This window comes from Apis laboriosa, unplaced genomic scaffold (assembly GCF_014066325.1).
Source record: "Apis laboriosa isolate Shangri-la unplaced genomic scaffold, ASM1406632v1 scaffold170_cov151, whole genome shotgun sequence".
NCBI classification, from domain to species: Eukaryota; Metazoa; Arthropoda; class Insecta; order Hymenoptera; family Apidae; genus Apis; species Apis laboriosa.
The window spans coordinates 639,082-654,683 of record NW_025222134.1 but is presented as its reverse complement, the minus strand read 5'-3'; the positions used below and the strand labels follow the sequence as shown (position 1 = coordinate 654,683).

The 15,602-nt window shown below is 23.0% G+C and overlaps 5 protein-coding genes across 8 annotated transcripts; 3 read left to right on the top strand and 2 right to left on the bottom strand.

The window, feature by feature from the left end:
* Positions 1–371: 371 nt before the first annotated feature.
* Positions 372–5,019, bottom strand: LOC122711569 (ras-related protein Rab-11A). The gene is made up of 6 exons (XM_043930462.1): positions 4,955–5,019; positions 4,153–4,237; positions 2,964–3,159; positions 2,541–2,815; positions 1,881–2,037; positions 372–399 (listed from the first exon to the last, which is right to left on the bottom strand). The coding sequence occupies exons 1-5, from the start codon at positions 5,012–5,014 to the stop codon at positions 1,901–1,903; spliced, it is 753 nt and encodes a 250-aa protein (XP_043786397.1). The 5' UTR covers positions 5,015–5,019; the 3' UTR covers positions 372–399; positions 1,881–1,900.
* Positions 5,020–5,087: 68 nt separating this feature from the next.
* On the top strand, positions 5,088–7,290 carry LOC122711568 (solute carrier family 25 member 40-like). The gene is made up of 8 exons (XM_043930461.1): positions 5,088–5,226; positions 5,388–5,698; positions 5,784–5,950; positions 6,077–6,211; positions 6,284–6,449; positions 6,517–6,713; positions 6,779–6,860; positions 6,988–7,290. The coding sequence occupies exons 2-8, from the start codon at positions 5,581–5,583 to the stop codon at positions 7,227–7,229; spliced, it is 1,107 nt and encodes a 368-aa protein (XP_043786396.1). The 5' UTR covers positions 5,088–5,226; positions 5,388–5,580; the 3' UTR covers positions 7,230–7,290.
* Positions 7,291–7,769: 479 nt separating this feature from the next.
* On the top strand, positions 7,770–10,547 carry LOC122711409 (ATP synthase lipid-binding protein, mitochondrial). 2 transcript variants are annotated; one of them, XM_043930160.1, is made up of 6 exons: positions 7,770–7,932; positions 8,179–8,296; positions 8,386–8,468; positions 8,551–8,649; positions 9,228–9,348; positions 9,784–10,547. In XM_043930160.1, the coding sequence occupies exons 3-6, from the start codon at positions 8,424–8,426 to the stop codon at positions 9,945–9,947; spliced, it is 429 nt and encodes a 142-aa protein (XP_043786095.1). In that variant the 5' UTR covers positions 7,770–7,932; positions 8,179–8,296; positions 8,386–8,423; the 3' UTR covers positions 9,948–10,547. The 2 variants fall into 2 exon arrangements, with proteins under 2 accessions (XP_043786095.1, XP_043786094.1); XM_043930159.1 differs by lacking the exon at positions 8,179–8,296 and having other exon boundaries at positions 7,772–7,932.
* A 541-nt stretch (positions 10,548–11,088) lies between these two features.
* On the bottom strand, positions 11,089–12,723 carry LOC122711474 (transcriptional adapter 3-B). The gene has a single exon (XM_043930277.1). The coding sequence runs from the start codon at positions 12,572–12,574 to the stop codon at positions 11,189–11,191; it is 1,386 nt and encodes a 461-aa protein (XP_043786212.1). The 5' UTR covers positions 12,575–12,723; the 3' UTR covers positions 11,089–11,188.
* A 235-nt stretch (positions 12,724–12,958) lies between these two features.
* On the top strand, positions 12,959–15,602 carry LOC122711495 (peroxisome assembly protein 12). Of its 3 annotated transcripts, none has more exons than XM_043930313.1 (7): positions 12,959–13,181; positions 13,700–13,885; positions 14,285–14,393; positions 14,496–14,692; positions 14,764–15,132; positions 15,203–15,288; positions 15,373–15,602. In XM_043930313.1, the coding sequence occupies exons 2-7, from the start codon at positions 13,766–13,768 to the stop codon at positions 15,482–15,484; spliced, it is 993 nt and encodes a 330-aa protein (XP_043786248.1). In that variant the 5' UTR covers positions 12,959–13,181; positions 13,700–13,765; the 3' UTR covers positions 15,485–15,602. The 3 variants fall into 3 exon arrangements, with proteins under 3 accessions (XP_043786248.1, XP_043786245.1, XP_043786246.1); XM_043930310.1 differs by having other exon boundaries at positions 12,959–13,292; XM_043930311.1 differs by lacking the exon at positions 12,959–13,181 and having other exon boundaries at positions 13,661–13,885.

Sequence of the window (15,602 nt, the reverse complement as noted above, 5' to 3'; positions counted from 1 at the left end):
ATGATGATGATGATGATGATGATGATGATGATGATGATGATGATGATGATGATGATGATGATGATATTAGTAGCAGTAGTAGTATTACTTGTAATAGTAATAGTAATAGTATTAGTTATAATTGTAGTAGTATGTTTCCATTGAAACCAAGCGACTGTTGAGAATAAAGATGTAAAGATGTTTTTTTTTTAAGTACTACTATTATTATTCGTTTCCAACGACAATTTCAAGCGATAATTAGAGAACAGTCTATTCTGTATTTAGAACGCCGGATTATTTGGGAAACCTTTAATTATGTGTACTTATATTTGTAAATAGTCTTGATTCTTGTACTGTTTGCACCTGTTACGTTTACCGGCGACCATTTTTCTTTTTGCTTCTGCTTCTTTGTATGTCCTTCTGTAAACATAAATATATGCAATCGCAGTTATTAATTGCAATTACATTAAGGATTAATATAATTTTATATCGCATATGTAAATGATTTTTATATTAAAAATTAAAAAGTTAAAAAATGTTTAATAGTTAGGAGTTTTGTTATCACATCGTTAGTTTTCTTATTATCAGATTTATTAATTAATTTTTCAATAATAAAGCAAAAATATAAAATAAAATAAATTTTTACGCTTAAAATTCTTATAAATTGTATTCGTTTTATTTAAATTTACTTAAATTTAATATAATAATTAAATAAATAATTAAATTATTGAAATAATAATTATTAAATAATCTATAAATTCTTAATATAATTGTTAGTAGTCAATAATTGATATTGAATTCATTTATCTTCGAGAAATATTAATGGACAATCTTAAAAATTATATATGAAATAATAATTCAATATTATTAATTATTAATATCTTTAATTTCCATATTTCAAAATCAAATTTTGAAATCTTTATAATTAAACAGAAATAAACAAAATTTTATAAGGAATGAGTTAAAATATTAGATAGAATATAAATAAATATTAGTCTATTCTATAATTTTATTTATATAAAAAATATAATATAAAAAATATTATATATTAAAGATAAATGATTGCAAAAAAAAATATTAATTTATAAGAATTCAAAATATTTCAGTACTATAATAAATAAAGAAGTATTTATTTATTTAAATATTACACACATACTCAATATGTGCAATAAAACATTTAAAAAATAATACAGATGAAAATGATTAGATTGTTATATTAAATAAAATTTATTATAAAACAAACTATCAAAACTTACAATTAAATATATTATTTAGCATCCTTCTGGTATTGATTATTTTTAATTAATTAAAAAAGTAATTAATATAAAAAATGATTTATGATTTATTTTCATAAATATAGAAAAATAAATTAAACTTTAATTAAAATCTATTATTATTCAAAATATAGTATTTTAGTTTTTGCTACAAAATATAAAGTTTAGTTAAATATAATATTGAAATATATTCAATTTATATATTTTTTTAATTAATAATTCTTTATAACAAAATAAATTTAAGATGAAAAACATTATGTATAAATAATAAATGTTTTAAGTTTTTTGAATATTCTTTCATTTTTAAATGTTTAATTACATAATAATAAAATTAGATAATTAGTAACAATTATTATGGAAGAAAAAATACATAATAAAATGTCTTTAATAATATTTAATTTTGACGTATGTTAAAATTAACTCAATTTACAAATTAACTTAATATTTATAATTAACTAATCATAGTTTTCTTATATTAAAACTATGCTATCGTACAAAGAATTATCCCAGAAACTCTCTTATCTTTTTTTCTTTTTACTGGACCATAGACTAAATTTTTTCTCTTAGAAAGTTGGTATTATTTGAGTGTACTCCCGTGATATTGTTACTGTATTTGCGTGTACACACATTTTAAGCAACAAGATGAGTCACTGGCAGCACTGCTTACGCATTCCTTCTGAATTCATTGTTGGTTTCACGTCAATGGGTTCTACATTCTGTGGCCGGATTGTATCACCTTCAGGTGGATCACGTATCTGTTTCTGCGATACGATTCTGTAGATTTCTGTAATGGTCAAAGAGTGTCATTTTTTATTCTTGAAAATATGAAAAACGGTTAATATACATATAAAATATATAGTACATATATAATATATTAAATATTATATATGTGCAAGAATTTAAAATCATATATCTGATACATATATCATATCCATATATAATCATGTCTAATTAAGTTTATTTATTTATATGTATATATGTGTATGCATAAACATATAATTGAATCAAGATTATTTATAAAAATGATCAAATTATGAAATGAAATTTACACAAAAAATAATTACACCACTATAATTATATATTTTTAAATATCCTAAAAAGTTTATTTTAAAACTTTTTTATTTAAATATATATTCTAAAGATTATTTATCTAAATAATAATTTTAATAATTAAAATATAATTAAATAATTAAAATATTTATTATTAAATTAACAATTTCTATTTTAGTTTAATTCAACTTTAATAATATTTAATATTTAATATTATTTAAACAAGAATATTTTTACCTGTTAATATATTTTGAAATGCTGTTTCAACGTTTGTAGAATCTAAAGCAGAAGTTTCAATGAAAGAGAGACCATTTTTTTCTGCAAATGCTTTTGCCTCATCAGTTGGAACTGCACGTAGATGCCTTAAATCAGACTTATTTCCCACCAGCATAATGACAATGTTTTGATCAGCATGATCCCGTAATTCTCGTAACCATCTTTCAACATTTTCATATGTCAAATGCTTTGCTATATCATATACCAATAGAGCTCCAACTGCACCACGATAGTACCTGAACATATAAATGAAAATAAAATTGTTTTATAAAATAAATTATTATCAATGAGAAACACAAATGTTTTATTTAAATATTTAATTATTATACTCTAATAAATATAAGAATGTATTGTCATTTTTTTCATTAGATAATTTTAACTTACGCAGATGTAATAGCACGATAACGCTCTTGTCCTGCTGTGTCCCAAATTTGAGCTTTTATAGTTTTCCCATCTACTTGTATACTGCGTGTAGCAAATTCAACTCCTATGGTGGATTTTGATTCCAAATTGAATTCATTTCTTGTAAATCTCGATAAAAGATTACTTTTTCCTACACCAGAATCACCAATAAGAACAACTGAAATAACAAAGATACTTTTTTAAATAAATCAAAATGTCAAAATAAAAAATTATTATTCTTATAATTATAAACTGAATATCTTAATAAAAAAATTATAAAAAGCATAAGAAATAATAAAAAGATTAAAAGGATTGAAAACATTTTTTTTTTAATTAAAATTTTATTAATTTATTTATACAATTATAGTGTTTATTTTAAATATAAAAATAATAAATAAATAAATAAATAATAAATAATAATAAATATAAAAAATTTGATCAAAATAATATCGTATAATATATTTAATTTCCAGATATTAATTTTTCCCTTTAAATCATCATAATGTGTATATAAATATTAATAAAATGAAAAAAATAATCGAAGAGCGTAAAATAAAAATAGGTAGACTACTGTAAACGTATTACATATAGAAATATAAAAATATAATCAAATATTTAATAAATAAATTACAAAAATTATTGAAAATTGAATTGTCACGAACTATATACGAAAATATACATAAAAATTTTTTCTAATAATGTCATGGAATATAAATAAGTTTAATTAATTCATATAATTAATTATAACTTCAATTATTTTAAATATGTCGCCTGATAAATAATTAATAAAAACCATTTTACGAATTTTCATATGGAAAGAACATGTCTGATGTTATCATTTAAGTCTGATATTCTATCCTATCTCTATCAATTTGATTTTATAAATCAAACATAATTTGACATTAATTCGAATTCTGTTATTGAATGATAACAATTGTTGATTTTTAACTAATGTGCACACATACTTAACATATAAAATTATACCTACTTTATATGTAATATATATATATATATATATATATATACACAAACATGACAAGAATATGCAAATGTAATAATATATATATAGTCTCTAGAAATATGTGAATGTACATATGTGTATTTGAAAAAAAATTTTCGTCAAAATTTTGTGAATAACGAAATAATATTAATGAATTAAATCAAAATTTACCTTTAAATAAATAATCGTATTCATCATCCCGAGTGCCCATCTCGTCTGGAGCTATAAACCCCTTTAGTAGACTGACGGACGGTATCTAGATATCGAAATACACCACTACAATTTATAATTATTTACAAAAAGAAATCTTAGAAACCTCAAAACAGATTCAGTACACTGTTGCTTTATTCACAACAAATTCGTAAATATGTACGATAAAAATTCGGAACGAAACAAGCACGATGATATAATTATTTTCGTTCTTTCAATTTAACTGTACAATATGGCCTCCTTTCTACGCCCCTCCAAACCGATAAATTACACATGCGCAATGTATTTACTTTATACGCATGCGCAAATTGATCATAAATTAAATTTATCATAGATCAGAATTATAGTAGAAAATATTGGTTTTTCTTAGTAAAAAAAATCTCGATTCTTTTTAATTAATTTAATATGGATATATATCCATATTAAATTATATATATTTTAAAATTAAGTTATGAATTTAAACGATATAATGATTTTTACAAATTGAAAAAATCAAAAATAAATTTTTGTTTATAGTTCTTGTGTATAAAATCAAATAAAAATTTAATATATACAAATTTATTTTAAATAATTAAAATATAATTAAGTTAAAAATAATCCGTTATTCAGAAAAAAATACGAGTTTGACTAATTATTTCTGTTAGATCTAATGCATAAAAATAGCTATTAATCGAAAATTAATTATTGTTTTATATTAACAAATTAGATCACATAATTTATGATAATATGCGAATTAGTAATAAATAAAATGTACTCTTTTTACCTTTGTGTTGTTTCGAGTGTCATCTTTACATCTCTGCATATTACATATCTCTGCATACATATACAATCTTTTTATACATCGTCACATGTTCTTATATCTTCTAAACATAGAATCGTCCAATACCTAAACGGTTGAATATGTAGTGTAATGATATTTTTCAATTAATTGCAGGCTGGTTTACAAATGCACAATACGGTGCTTATACATTTATAATTGTTTTTACATAAAATATAACAATTTTATAATATAGTCGAATGCTGTAAGTTGCTAATGTAAGTTAAAACCACGTGCTAATATAAAAAAAAAAGTTAAGTTATTGAATTATTAATCATTTTAATCATATTATTGTTATTAATTTTAATTGTATAAATGTTTTAATTAGATTAGAATTATATTAATAATTAATACAGTATAATGATTCTTAATTTTTCAGATTCACATTTTGACGATAGACAAATCTTACGAAATTAATAAATTATAATTATTTTATCACGTTAGTAAATATGTATGTTCTTGTTTTGTTAACTCTAAAATAACCACAAAATTATTTATAAAGAAATGTTACTAAACATGGAAGGAAAAGTTCCTCAATACTGTATCAACAGATTGCTAAGTAAAAATTGGGAATGAATAAGTTAAGTACTATACCTCCAAACTTGGATCTGGATGATCCAAGATTTAGGATCAAACCTTATCAACAAATCATTGCTTCTTGCACTGGTGCTTTTATTACTTCAGTTTTTGGTAAAATTTACCATCATATCGTATATTGCATTTTCATAAATAAATAATTATGAAAAAATTTCTATATTATAAATCTGTTATATAGTTACTCCCTTGGATGTGGTAAAAATTAGACTTCAAGCACAACAGAAAGCAATGCTTTCTAATAAATGTTTTCTTTATTGTAATGGTTTAATGGACCATTTGTGTCCTTGTTTGAATGGCAAAGGTCCAATATGGGCTAAAGGAAATGGAAAATTTAATGGTACAGTGGTAAGTTAGATATATTTTTTAAATTAAAATTAAATTATATATAATAAATTTTATTATTATTATATATATATATATATATATATAATAAAATCTAATAATTAAATGTATGAAATAATTTATTCATAGGATGCTCTTATGAAAATTAGTAAGAATGAAGGTATTCTTTCACTATGGAGTGGTTTAAGTCCTACTCTAGTTCTAGCAGTACCTGCAACTATAGTATATTTTGTTTCATACGAACAGTTAAGATTATATTTTAAGGTAAATAAAATTTTTTTCAATTTTGCACATTGTAATATTTTTAAAGTTTTGTAAAACTATTTACATTTTTAGGATAAATATAATAGAAAAAATAGAAAAGCTAATACAATTACAATGAAACAGCCATTTTGGATTCCTATGATGGCTGGAGCTATAGCACGTATTTGGGCTGCAACTTTAGTAAGCCCATTAGAATTAATTAGAACAAAGATGCAATCTCAAAGGTTAAGTTATGCAGGTAATATTTTATTTAATTATTAATATTATTTTTAATTAATTTAAATGTAATTTATTCTTTATCTTAGAAATTCTTCAAGCATTGAAAACTGTTGTAAAATATAGTGGTATCTCTGGTTTATGGATGGGATTATCTAGTACTCTTTTACGTGATGTACCATTTAGTGCAATTTATTGGTTACATTATGAAACTATAAAACAAAAATTTCACGAATCACAACAAACTTTTACTTTTAATTTTACAGCAGGAGCTATAGCAGGATCTGTAAGTATTTTTTATTTTTAACTTTAATTATAAAAGAAAAATGAAAGTATTATAATATATTATAGATAGCTGCATTTTTAACAATCCCATTTGATGTAGTAAAGACACATAAACAAATAGAAATGGGTGAGAAAGAAATTTATTCAGGTATTTTCATATTTATTTTTATATATTTTCTATTATACTATTTAGAATAATAATATGTTATTAATTAAAATATTATTTAAATAAAATAAAATTTAAAATAAAATATTAATTAAAAAATGGATTATAGATAATCCAGGACGTAGTAGTGGAACATGGGCCATAATACGAAAAATTTATAAACAAAATGGAGTAAAAGGATTATTTACAGGACTAATTCCACGTGTAATTAAAGTGGCTCCAGCTTGTGCGATTATGATTGCAACATTTGAACATGGAAAACGGTTTTTTCAAGTATATAATGCTAATCAAATTCTTCAACGTGAAAGTGATATACAACTTCTAAAACACAAACGAAAAAATGTAGAATAAAGTATGATACTATAAAATATTATATTAAATAAAACAAATAAAAACCTATTACCAAATAAAATTTTATTTTATTATAATTTTATATAGAATTTTCTATAAAATTCAAGTTTTTGTATTTTTCAAAATAAATTTGTTTGTTTAGGAAGAAAAAAATAAACAACATAAGTTAAATTTTATCGATATATCGATGACCATCGATATATTATATTATTATTATACTAACCTCTCATCCAGAGAACAGCCACTAATCATAGTAGCCAACAATGGCAAGTTTACAATAGAGAAAATCACTAACAAGAAATAAGTCAAGCGAGAGTCTATAGTAGTCAATATTTAAAATTATTAATAAGAAGATTTTTTTTTAATTTCTTAAAAAAAAGTAATGATAAAAAATTATATAAATTTTAATATAGAATATTGAGAAAAGTTAAAATAGAAAGTCTTTCTCGGAAATATATAATAGAAAATGTATTTATTAGTTACTGCAGACGAAAAACAGTTCGGCTAAATTCGGTTGGTCGATAATCGGAGTCGGTGAGAGTCGAAGTGTTGAAAGTAGTGAATAATAGGTCATCGCACGGAAGTCGAGTCGTTTCGTTCAGTCCAGATAGGTTGTTCGTACGTTGAGCGTTTCGTACAGTAGTCACTCGCCAATTCAACATTCCAACAAGCCGGGTCTTCTTACCTCTTTAAACATATTCTGGTAAGTGTGATTACTTATTAATGAAGAAACATATAAAGTAAAAGAAATTCATTAAATCTTTTAATTATTGTTATTTAAAATCAAATTTCTAGTTTAAATATTACTGAAAAAACATTTATAAATTCTTCAATAATCGTAAAGAAGAAAAAATTTCTTTTATCAATCGAAGGTAGAACATGAGAAGCCATTTTGTAATCTATTGTCAGCCATTCGCTGTTCTGTAGTTTTTGTTCTTTGTAATAACAGATATCGAAGATATTCGGATCGCATCACAAGTTAATTTTGACCCTGTATCCTTAGAATCTCCTATAACGATTCCGTCAGAAACGTTACGTAATCATACATTGCGTATGCCCGACTTGTGGTTAGTAATTCGCTGTTGTTCATAGGATTAACACGCATCTTTCATTGAAATTCATAATTTTCACATTTAGAGACATTGTCTTGTTTCAGATACTCATTTGAGTGATCATATAATTTCAAACGTCATCATGTATGCTTGTACTAGATTTATTGTACCTGTCGCCAAGTCGACCGTGAGTAATTTTCTCTTCGTTTCGAATATTTTGAAATTTTTATATTATTATATAATCTTTGAGTAATTTGTCTTATTTTCAGTTGGTTTCTGGAACTAAGAATTATATTCGACCATTGAGCAGTGCTGTGGTAAGTCACAGCCAGTCTATACAGCAGAATCAGATTCAGAACCCATTCAGTGTAAGTAACATTTAATATTTTTCGCATTGCATAACCTCACCTCGTTACGAAGTTACATAAGCAAGTTTATTTTCATTAATTCAAAAATTTTTTTAATAAGAAACAAAAAATTTTTTTAAATAAATATATCAATTTGTAATAAATCATAAATATATATATATCTTATATTTCCTGAGTTTTCATCTTTTGAATTGACTTTAAATTAACTAATTTTATAATTTAGGATTATGTCATGAAAAATATTAATTTGAATTGAAAAAAGATTTTAAATAGAATAGTTGAAATAAATAATTTAAAATACAGGATGAATATAAAATTCTAAAATAATTATCTATAAAATTTAATTTTTTATGTCAAAACATTAAAATAAAAATAATAAAGATTATATAAGTCATATTATTTGATGAAGTAATTTACTTTATTTAATATATAATTGAAATCATTATTAAATTTGGAAATTTTTTATTAAATTTTTTTTAAATTTAAATATTTTTTATTTCATAAGATTTTTAAATTGAAAATTTTTTTCTTTAATATTACTCATTTTTTTTCTAATTATTTGAATAATTTTTATATAGTCTCCATTGGTGCAATCTCCAATTATACGTAGTTTCCAAACATCTACAATTAGTCGTGATATTGATTCTGCTGCAAAATTCATTGGTGCTGGTGCTGCCACTGTAGGTGTTGCTGGGTCGGGTATGTATATAATTTTTGTTTTTAATAATTATGAAAATTATAATATTTTGATTCCTATTCCTATATTCATTTTCTTATTAAAAAAAATAAAATTTAATTAATTAAATTAAATTTCTTATTAAAAAAAATATATAAAATTTATATTCCAGGGGTTGATATGATAAATATTTAATTTTTGGATCCTTAATAATTGGATATACCTAAAACCCATCCCTAAAATAGCAAGTTTTTAATTATGCTATCCTTGGCTTTGCATTATCAGAAGCAATGGACCTTTTTTATTTGATGATAGCATTATTTATATTATTTGCCTTCTGATCCTAATTCTTCTAAAATGAATCATCCTATAGTAGTAAAGTTATATCATAAATTACATAAATTTAAATCAATTTTTTTTTTTAATTATAATAAATAAGATTATACATATGATTTCAGGAGCTGGAATTGGTTCAGTGTTTGGTTCTTTAATCGTGGGTTATGCCAGGAATCCTTCTCTTAAACAACAGTTGTTTTCATATGCCATTCTGGGCTTTGCCTTGTCTGAAGCCATGGGTCTCTTCTGTCTTATGATGGCTTTCTTACTTTTATTCGCATTCTAAATTATCAAAATCGCATAAAAACACAATATTACTAGTTTTAGTGCATCACTGTCAAAGTGGCGTCCTTTGATTCCTGCGAAGGAAACAATGGTAGTTGCCTTTGGTGCACGAGATGCCATGAAATCATTAGAGATGCTCGAGTATCCGGTTCGATGGGGTATGCGACGGTACGACAATGAACTGAAAAAATGGCGGCTGTATACGTAATTTAGATCATCGATCGAACCGTCTTTGACTCCTTCGGGGCCTTTCGAACTAATTTGTAATTATTTCATGGTTTACTTTATATCATGTAGCGTAAAAATTCATATTACGATAATATTGTACTTCAATATAAGAATAAGAATATTAACAAAAGTTTATTAAAAAGATTGAATAAAAAAAAAAGATAGCGTTGCTTGTAAAATCCATATACATGTATGTTCATCATTTTTAATGTTATCAAATATTAAGAAACAGTAATATACATCGAACATTTTTTGTTAGTGTGGAACGGTTCATCATTGTTGTGCCATCGCGTGCGCGCATTATTAAGGTAACTGGACGAAAAAAATTGTACAGTGATATCGAATAAACACTTGTCGTAAAATTATTATTGAATTTATAAGTGATTATTTTTGAGCAACCTTCCCTTTGTCATAATTGCTTTTCTTTAGAGAGAAGTTAATTTTAATATATTGAACATTTATTTAATTATATTTCTAATTTGAGATATTTGCATAAGATTAAATAATTAATTTTAATAAATATCTATTTTTTTCATTGAAAATATATGTTAAATACTAAATATTATATTTTTAAATTTTTTTAAATTTTTTGTACAAAATATGTGATTCTCTTAATAAGATTAGACATACAACATAATTTGTAAAAAATATGTAGAGATTTATTCACTGTTATATCTATTCAAATTTGTATCATAGTTCATAATTTCTTGTTAATATTCTCGTCATATTTAATATATTGTGCATTTTTTTTAATACAAAAATAAAATAAAATTTGTAATTAGGATATAGGATATTTACATCTTTTGTGATAAAATTCAATACAATTGTTAAATTTTTAATTTAATTTTTAAGTCATTTAAAATAAGAATTGATATAATAAAGGAATACTTCAAGATAAATTTTACACTATTGAATTTAAAAATTAAATTCATATTATTAAATTTTTATATAATTGTAATTTTTATAATACATAGTTTTTATCACTATATTATATAATACAGTAAAAAATTGTATTTAGTCTGCAGTAGTGGTGAAACCTATAGGTTCTCCTATGTTATTATGTGGTAGCATATTTAGTTGATCTAAAAGATTTTCTCTCTCTCGAAGACATGACCATGCTTTTTCTTGTTCTTTTTTTGTTAAAGGTACTTCTCTTTGTTTTGCTAATATAAGTTTCTTGTAGTGTTCTATTACTTCATTATCTGCTGTACTAATTTTTCTTTTCAATGCTTGTCGCTTACTTTCCTCTTGAGCTAAATTCAATAGTCTTTTTAATTGTGTTACATTATGGTTGGAAAGTGCAGTAAGCTCCTGTTGACATCGTTTTATTTCAGTTAAAATTTCATCATCTTCTTGACTCTTTTTTTGTGCATCTGGTTCTAAAATTCCTTGTTCAACTAATTCTTTATGCATTCTTAATTCTAAATTTATAGAATTCTGAATAGTAAGATCTCTTAAAACAGGAGGATCATTATCTCTAAAGAGTTTATTATCTGTATTGTTATTTGCAACATATACATTTTCTTCTAACAAAGCAGAGACTAATCTTTGAGTTAGAGGTCCTGCTATACTGTGTGCTTTTTTATCATTTTTTCCAACCAATAAAGACACATCTGAACGATTTTTCTTCTTGTCCCGATTTGGATTAGCTGCATCTTCTTCTTGCAATAAATCATTATGTGCCCATATTAAACTGTAATGACGACCTAATGGAGGAATTTTCTTAAAATCACTTATGTCACTATGTGTGGAGATTAATTCTTCTAACAATTTAATATCATCAGACATAATATCAGTACAATATGGATCAACAGATGCCCAAAATTTGTTAGGTGTATCATTTTTTGGTAAGAGCAACTTTGGTGATTCAGATTTAGAACCTTCAATTCTTGAAATTTCATGAACATTTGGAATGATTTGAGAGTTTGAGCTATTAACAGCTTTCTGTTTGAATAGTTTTGCTGGAATAGGAGATTGTGTTTTAGTACTAAATCCTTTTGGTTTAAATTTTTCTTCTCTGACTTTTTTATCCAAAAGAGAAAGACCCTTTCCACTTTTAGATCTTTTATCTCTGCGTTCTTCTGCTGAAGATAAATTGGTTATCTCTTCTTGAAGCATACGATGTCGCACAACTACTGAAGATAGAAGCATTTCTAATTCCAACTGCAATGTATCAAGATCTTCCATTCCTACACCTTCTTCAGCATTACGTTGTAGAATGCTGCTATACCTTGGAAGAAGACGGCTATTATCAGCAATTTTTAAGATTGATAAAGACATTGCAGTTTCTGTACTCTCTGAACTTGTATCTGAATTAAGTGCAGTAGCTTGCACTGTCTTCCCACTTTCTCGTACTTTAACAACTGCTTTCTTAGAACTTTGTTTTCCTTTGCCAGACATGATTGTAACCTTAATGTTACACAAGTGTCTTCAAAAAATTCAATTATTATTTTAGTAAAAAATATTCATTTTTGACTGCTATATTAGATCATTTTTATTGTTTTTTTTATAATCACAACTTTTTTCTTCAAATTAATCTTTATTTTTAACACAAAATAGATAAAAAAATCTTATTTTTTATTTTCTTTCAATTTTTAAATTTTCAATTGTTATACATATATCATTCTGAAATGTCATAAAATATTAGGTTATGTTAACAAGTTATATGTACAATAAATGCTTTGATCAGCTGGCGGAATACTATATAAAATATGTAGTCAACATCATTAAATTATAATAAGAATGATTCTATCTTCGAGAATATATTAAAAAAAAATATTTTTTTATTGTTATTTTATATTTTATAAACTATAAGAATAGTTATAATATAATATATAATATAAAAATAATTAGTCAACATGCCATACAATTTTTTTTTCAAACAATAGTATAATAGTATTATCGCAAATGTTCTATTTACAAAGCAGTAGCGCCGTATAAACTAATCGGAATTTTGTCTTATTAACTGATATTGTTATTTCATTCCATCACTTTGAAATTTTGATCAGTTAATATAGTATTATTAGATAATAAATACGAAAATATTAATTATTTAAAAATTAATAAATTGTCTTATGTATCGAATAAATTAATTGTTTATTAACAATTAAATTGATAGGTTAATCTAAATATACAATTAATATAATATTTGATATTTTAATAATATAATTTCATTAATGCTTTTAATTCAGTCCGCTAGATGACTCATAGATTTTATATGAATTATATATTAATACTTAGATTATTATTACTTACTTCTGTATTAATATTCATATTTGTGTTTATAACATTTTTTTATTTCATATTTTAAATATAAATTCAATATATACATTGAATCAATGAAATAAATCATAATTTATAATCGATTGTTAAATATGTTTTATTCTTATTATATGTTTTTAAATTATTTTTATAATAATTATTAATTTAAATAATAATAAATAAGTTTGAATTTCTAATAAATTTTATGATGATTTTAAATATTTAAAATTTATATTATTATTTATAAATATGAAATTTATATAGGTCATAGGTCATTATACAAATAAAAAAGTGGACAAAATATATAATGTATAGAAAACAAAATTGAAAATGGCAGAAAAAGGAGCTCATTTAACTGGCACAACATTTATAAGACCTTCTATTTTTGAAATTATAGCACAAGAATCGTTAGCACATACTGTAGAACCGGCTTTTACAAAATTTTTATCGGTAAGTTAATCAAATTTACATTAATTTATAGAATATAAATATTAGTTAATTATAAAAAGTGGAACTTCATATATTAGTTTTTATTTTTATTTAGTAATTTGTTAATAAATAAATTCTATTTAATCAAATCATTAAAATTATAAGATAACTTATAAGATAAAATATCATATATTAGTTATTATAATATTCCTTGAAATCAGTTAATCAAAAATTTAATTAATTGACTTTAAAAATTTATTATAAATTTACTATGAATCCTATTATAAAAATAGAATATTTATGTAATAAAATAATGAATACTTAATTAAAAAATAATTTATTTTCATTAAATATAATTTTTTTTTATTAAAAATATTTAATTTTGTAAATAATTTTGTAAATATTTTTATAAACTTTTAGTTTATTGTATCATTTAATATTGAAAGATATGGACATCTTCTTAAATGGACAGATGAAGGTTATTTAATTTTTAATACAATTCTTCAATACTATTATTTGAACAAATATTGTAAGTAATTATTTGTTCATATAAATTTAAAAAAATTTATTTTTTACAAATATTTATTTATAAATATTTAAAAAAAAATATATATATATATATTGATTTTAGCTGCATCATTTTCTGAAACATTTTATAGTTTAAAACGCATAATTATAGTAAACTCAAAAATTAAATGTGAATTATCAAATAAGCAAAGAAGACTTTCATTAATGTTAACAATTTTATTTCCTTATATAAAAATCAAACTTTCTCAACTAGTGGAAAAATATAAACTTGAAGAAGTTGATAATTGTGTTCCAAAGTCGGTAATTATACTCATAATTTTTTTTTTAATTTATATTTTTTTACTCAAATAATCTTTAAAATTATTTTTTAGAAATGGCAAAAATTATATCGTAATTGCATTATCAAAGGAAACGCAATAATTTTCATGATGTATGAATTTATGGTACTATATAATTATGTTCTTTATATTTCTGGAAAATCAGCATATACTTCTCTATTTTTGAGATTTTTGTCTATAACTTTAACATATGCAGAACCAAAACCGATACTTAGTATTTCAGATTTTTTAAAGAAAATTAGAACAAACTCTTTTGGTATTAGTGATGGTATAGATATATTTCAAAGAATGATGACTACATCTTTTGAATTTGGAGCATTTTTTCTTCAATTCTTGTCTTGGTGGACTCAAGAACATTATTCAACTAATTTACTATCATTACCTATTCCATCACCTCCAAAAGTAAAAAAATAAACTTTTTATGTAATTAAATTTTTTTTTAAACTCAAAATCTACAAAATATTCATTTTAGATTCCAGATATAGCAAAACAATACAAAGGAATATGTCCAATCTGCTATAAAACACTTAGAATACATACAGTACTTTCAGTGTCTGGGTATGTGTATTACAGAAAATAATAAATTAAACAAAAATTAGAAAATTGAATTCAATTATAATTCATAAATATTTCATTTTACAGTTATGCATTCTGTTATCAATGCATTCTTCCTGTGATACGTACAAACAAAAAGTGCCCAGTGACAAACTATCCTGCTAAGGAAGATGATTTAATACGTTTATATTTAGACTAAATAATAATGTGCATATTTTACTATATAAGTTGTAAATAAAATTAGTTATTTTTAAATTTACTTTTAGATTATGATAAAACAAAAAATTAACTTTATCATAAATTTAGAAATATATATT

Bases quoted from the DNA above. Each gene is read 5' to 3' on its own strand.
- LOC122711569 (XM_043930462.1), bottom strand. From the start codon at position 5,014: ATGTATGCAGAGATATGTAATATGCAGAGATGTAAAGATGACACTCGA. The intron at 2,816-2,963 runs GTAAGTTAAAAT...TTATATGTTCAG, and splicing joins TATCGTGCTATTACATCTGC to GTACTATCGTGGTGCAGTTG. The intron at 2,038-2,540 runs GTAAAAATATTC...TGACCATTACAG, and splicing joins ATTTCAAAATATATTAACAG to AAATCTACAGAATCGTATCG.
- LOC122711474 (XM_043930277.1), bottom strand. From the start codon at position 12,574: ATGTCTGGCAAAGGAAAACAAAGTTCTAAGAAAGCAGTTGTTAAAGTA.
- LOC122711568 (XM_043930461.1), top strand. From the start codon at position 5,581: ATGAATAAGTTAAGTACTATACCTCCAAACTTGGATCTGGATGATCCA. The intron at 6,450-6,516 runs GTAATATTTTAT...TCTTTATCTTAG, and splicing joins TCAAAGGTTAAGTTATGCAG to AAATTCTTCAAGCATTGAAA. The intron at 6,714-6,778 runs GTAAGTATTTTT...AATATATTATAG, and splicing joins CAGGAGCTATAGCAGGATCT to ATAGCTGCATTTTTAACAAT.
- LOC122711409 (XM_043930160.1), top strand. From the start codon at position 8,424: ATGTATGCTTGTACTAGATTTATTGTACCTGTCGCCAAGTCGACC. The intron at 8,469-8,550 runs GTGAGTAATTTT...TCTTATTTTCAG, and splicing joins TACCTGTCGCCAAGTCGACC to TTGGTTTCTGGAACTAAGAA. The intron at 8,650-9,227 runs GTAAGTAACATT...ATTTTTATATAG, and splicing joins AGATTCAGAACCCATTCAGT to TCTCCATTGGTGCAATCTCC.
- LOC122711495 (XM_043930313.1), top strand. From the start codon at position 13,766: ATGGCAGAAAAAGGAGCTCATTTAACTGGCACAACATTTATAAGACCT. The intron at 13,886-14,284 runs GTAAGTTAATCA...ATAAACTTTTAG, and splicing joins CTTTTACAAAATTTTTATCG to TTTATTGTATCATTTAATAT. The intron at 15,289-15,372 runs GTATGTGTATTA...TTCATTTTACAG, and splicing joins ACAGTACTTTCAGTGTCTGG to TTATGCATTCTGTTATCAAT.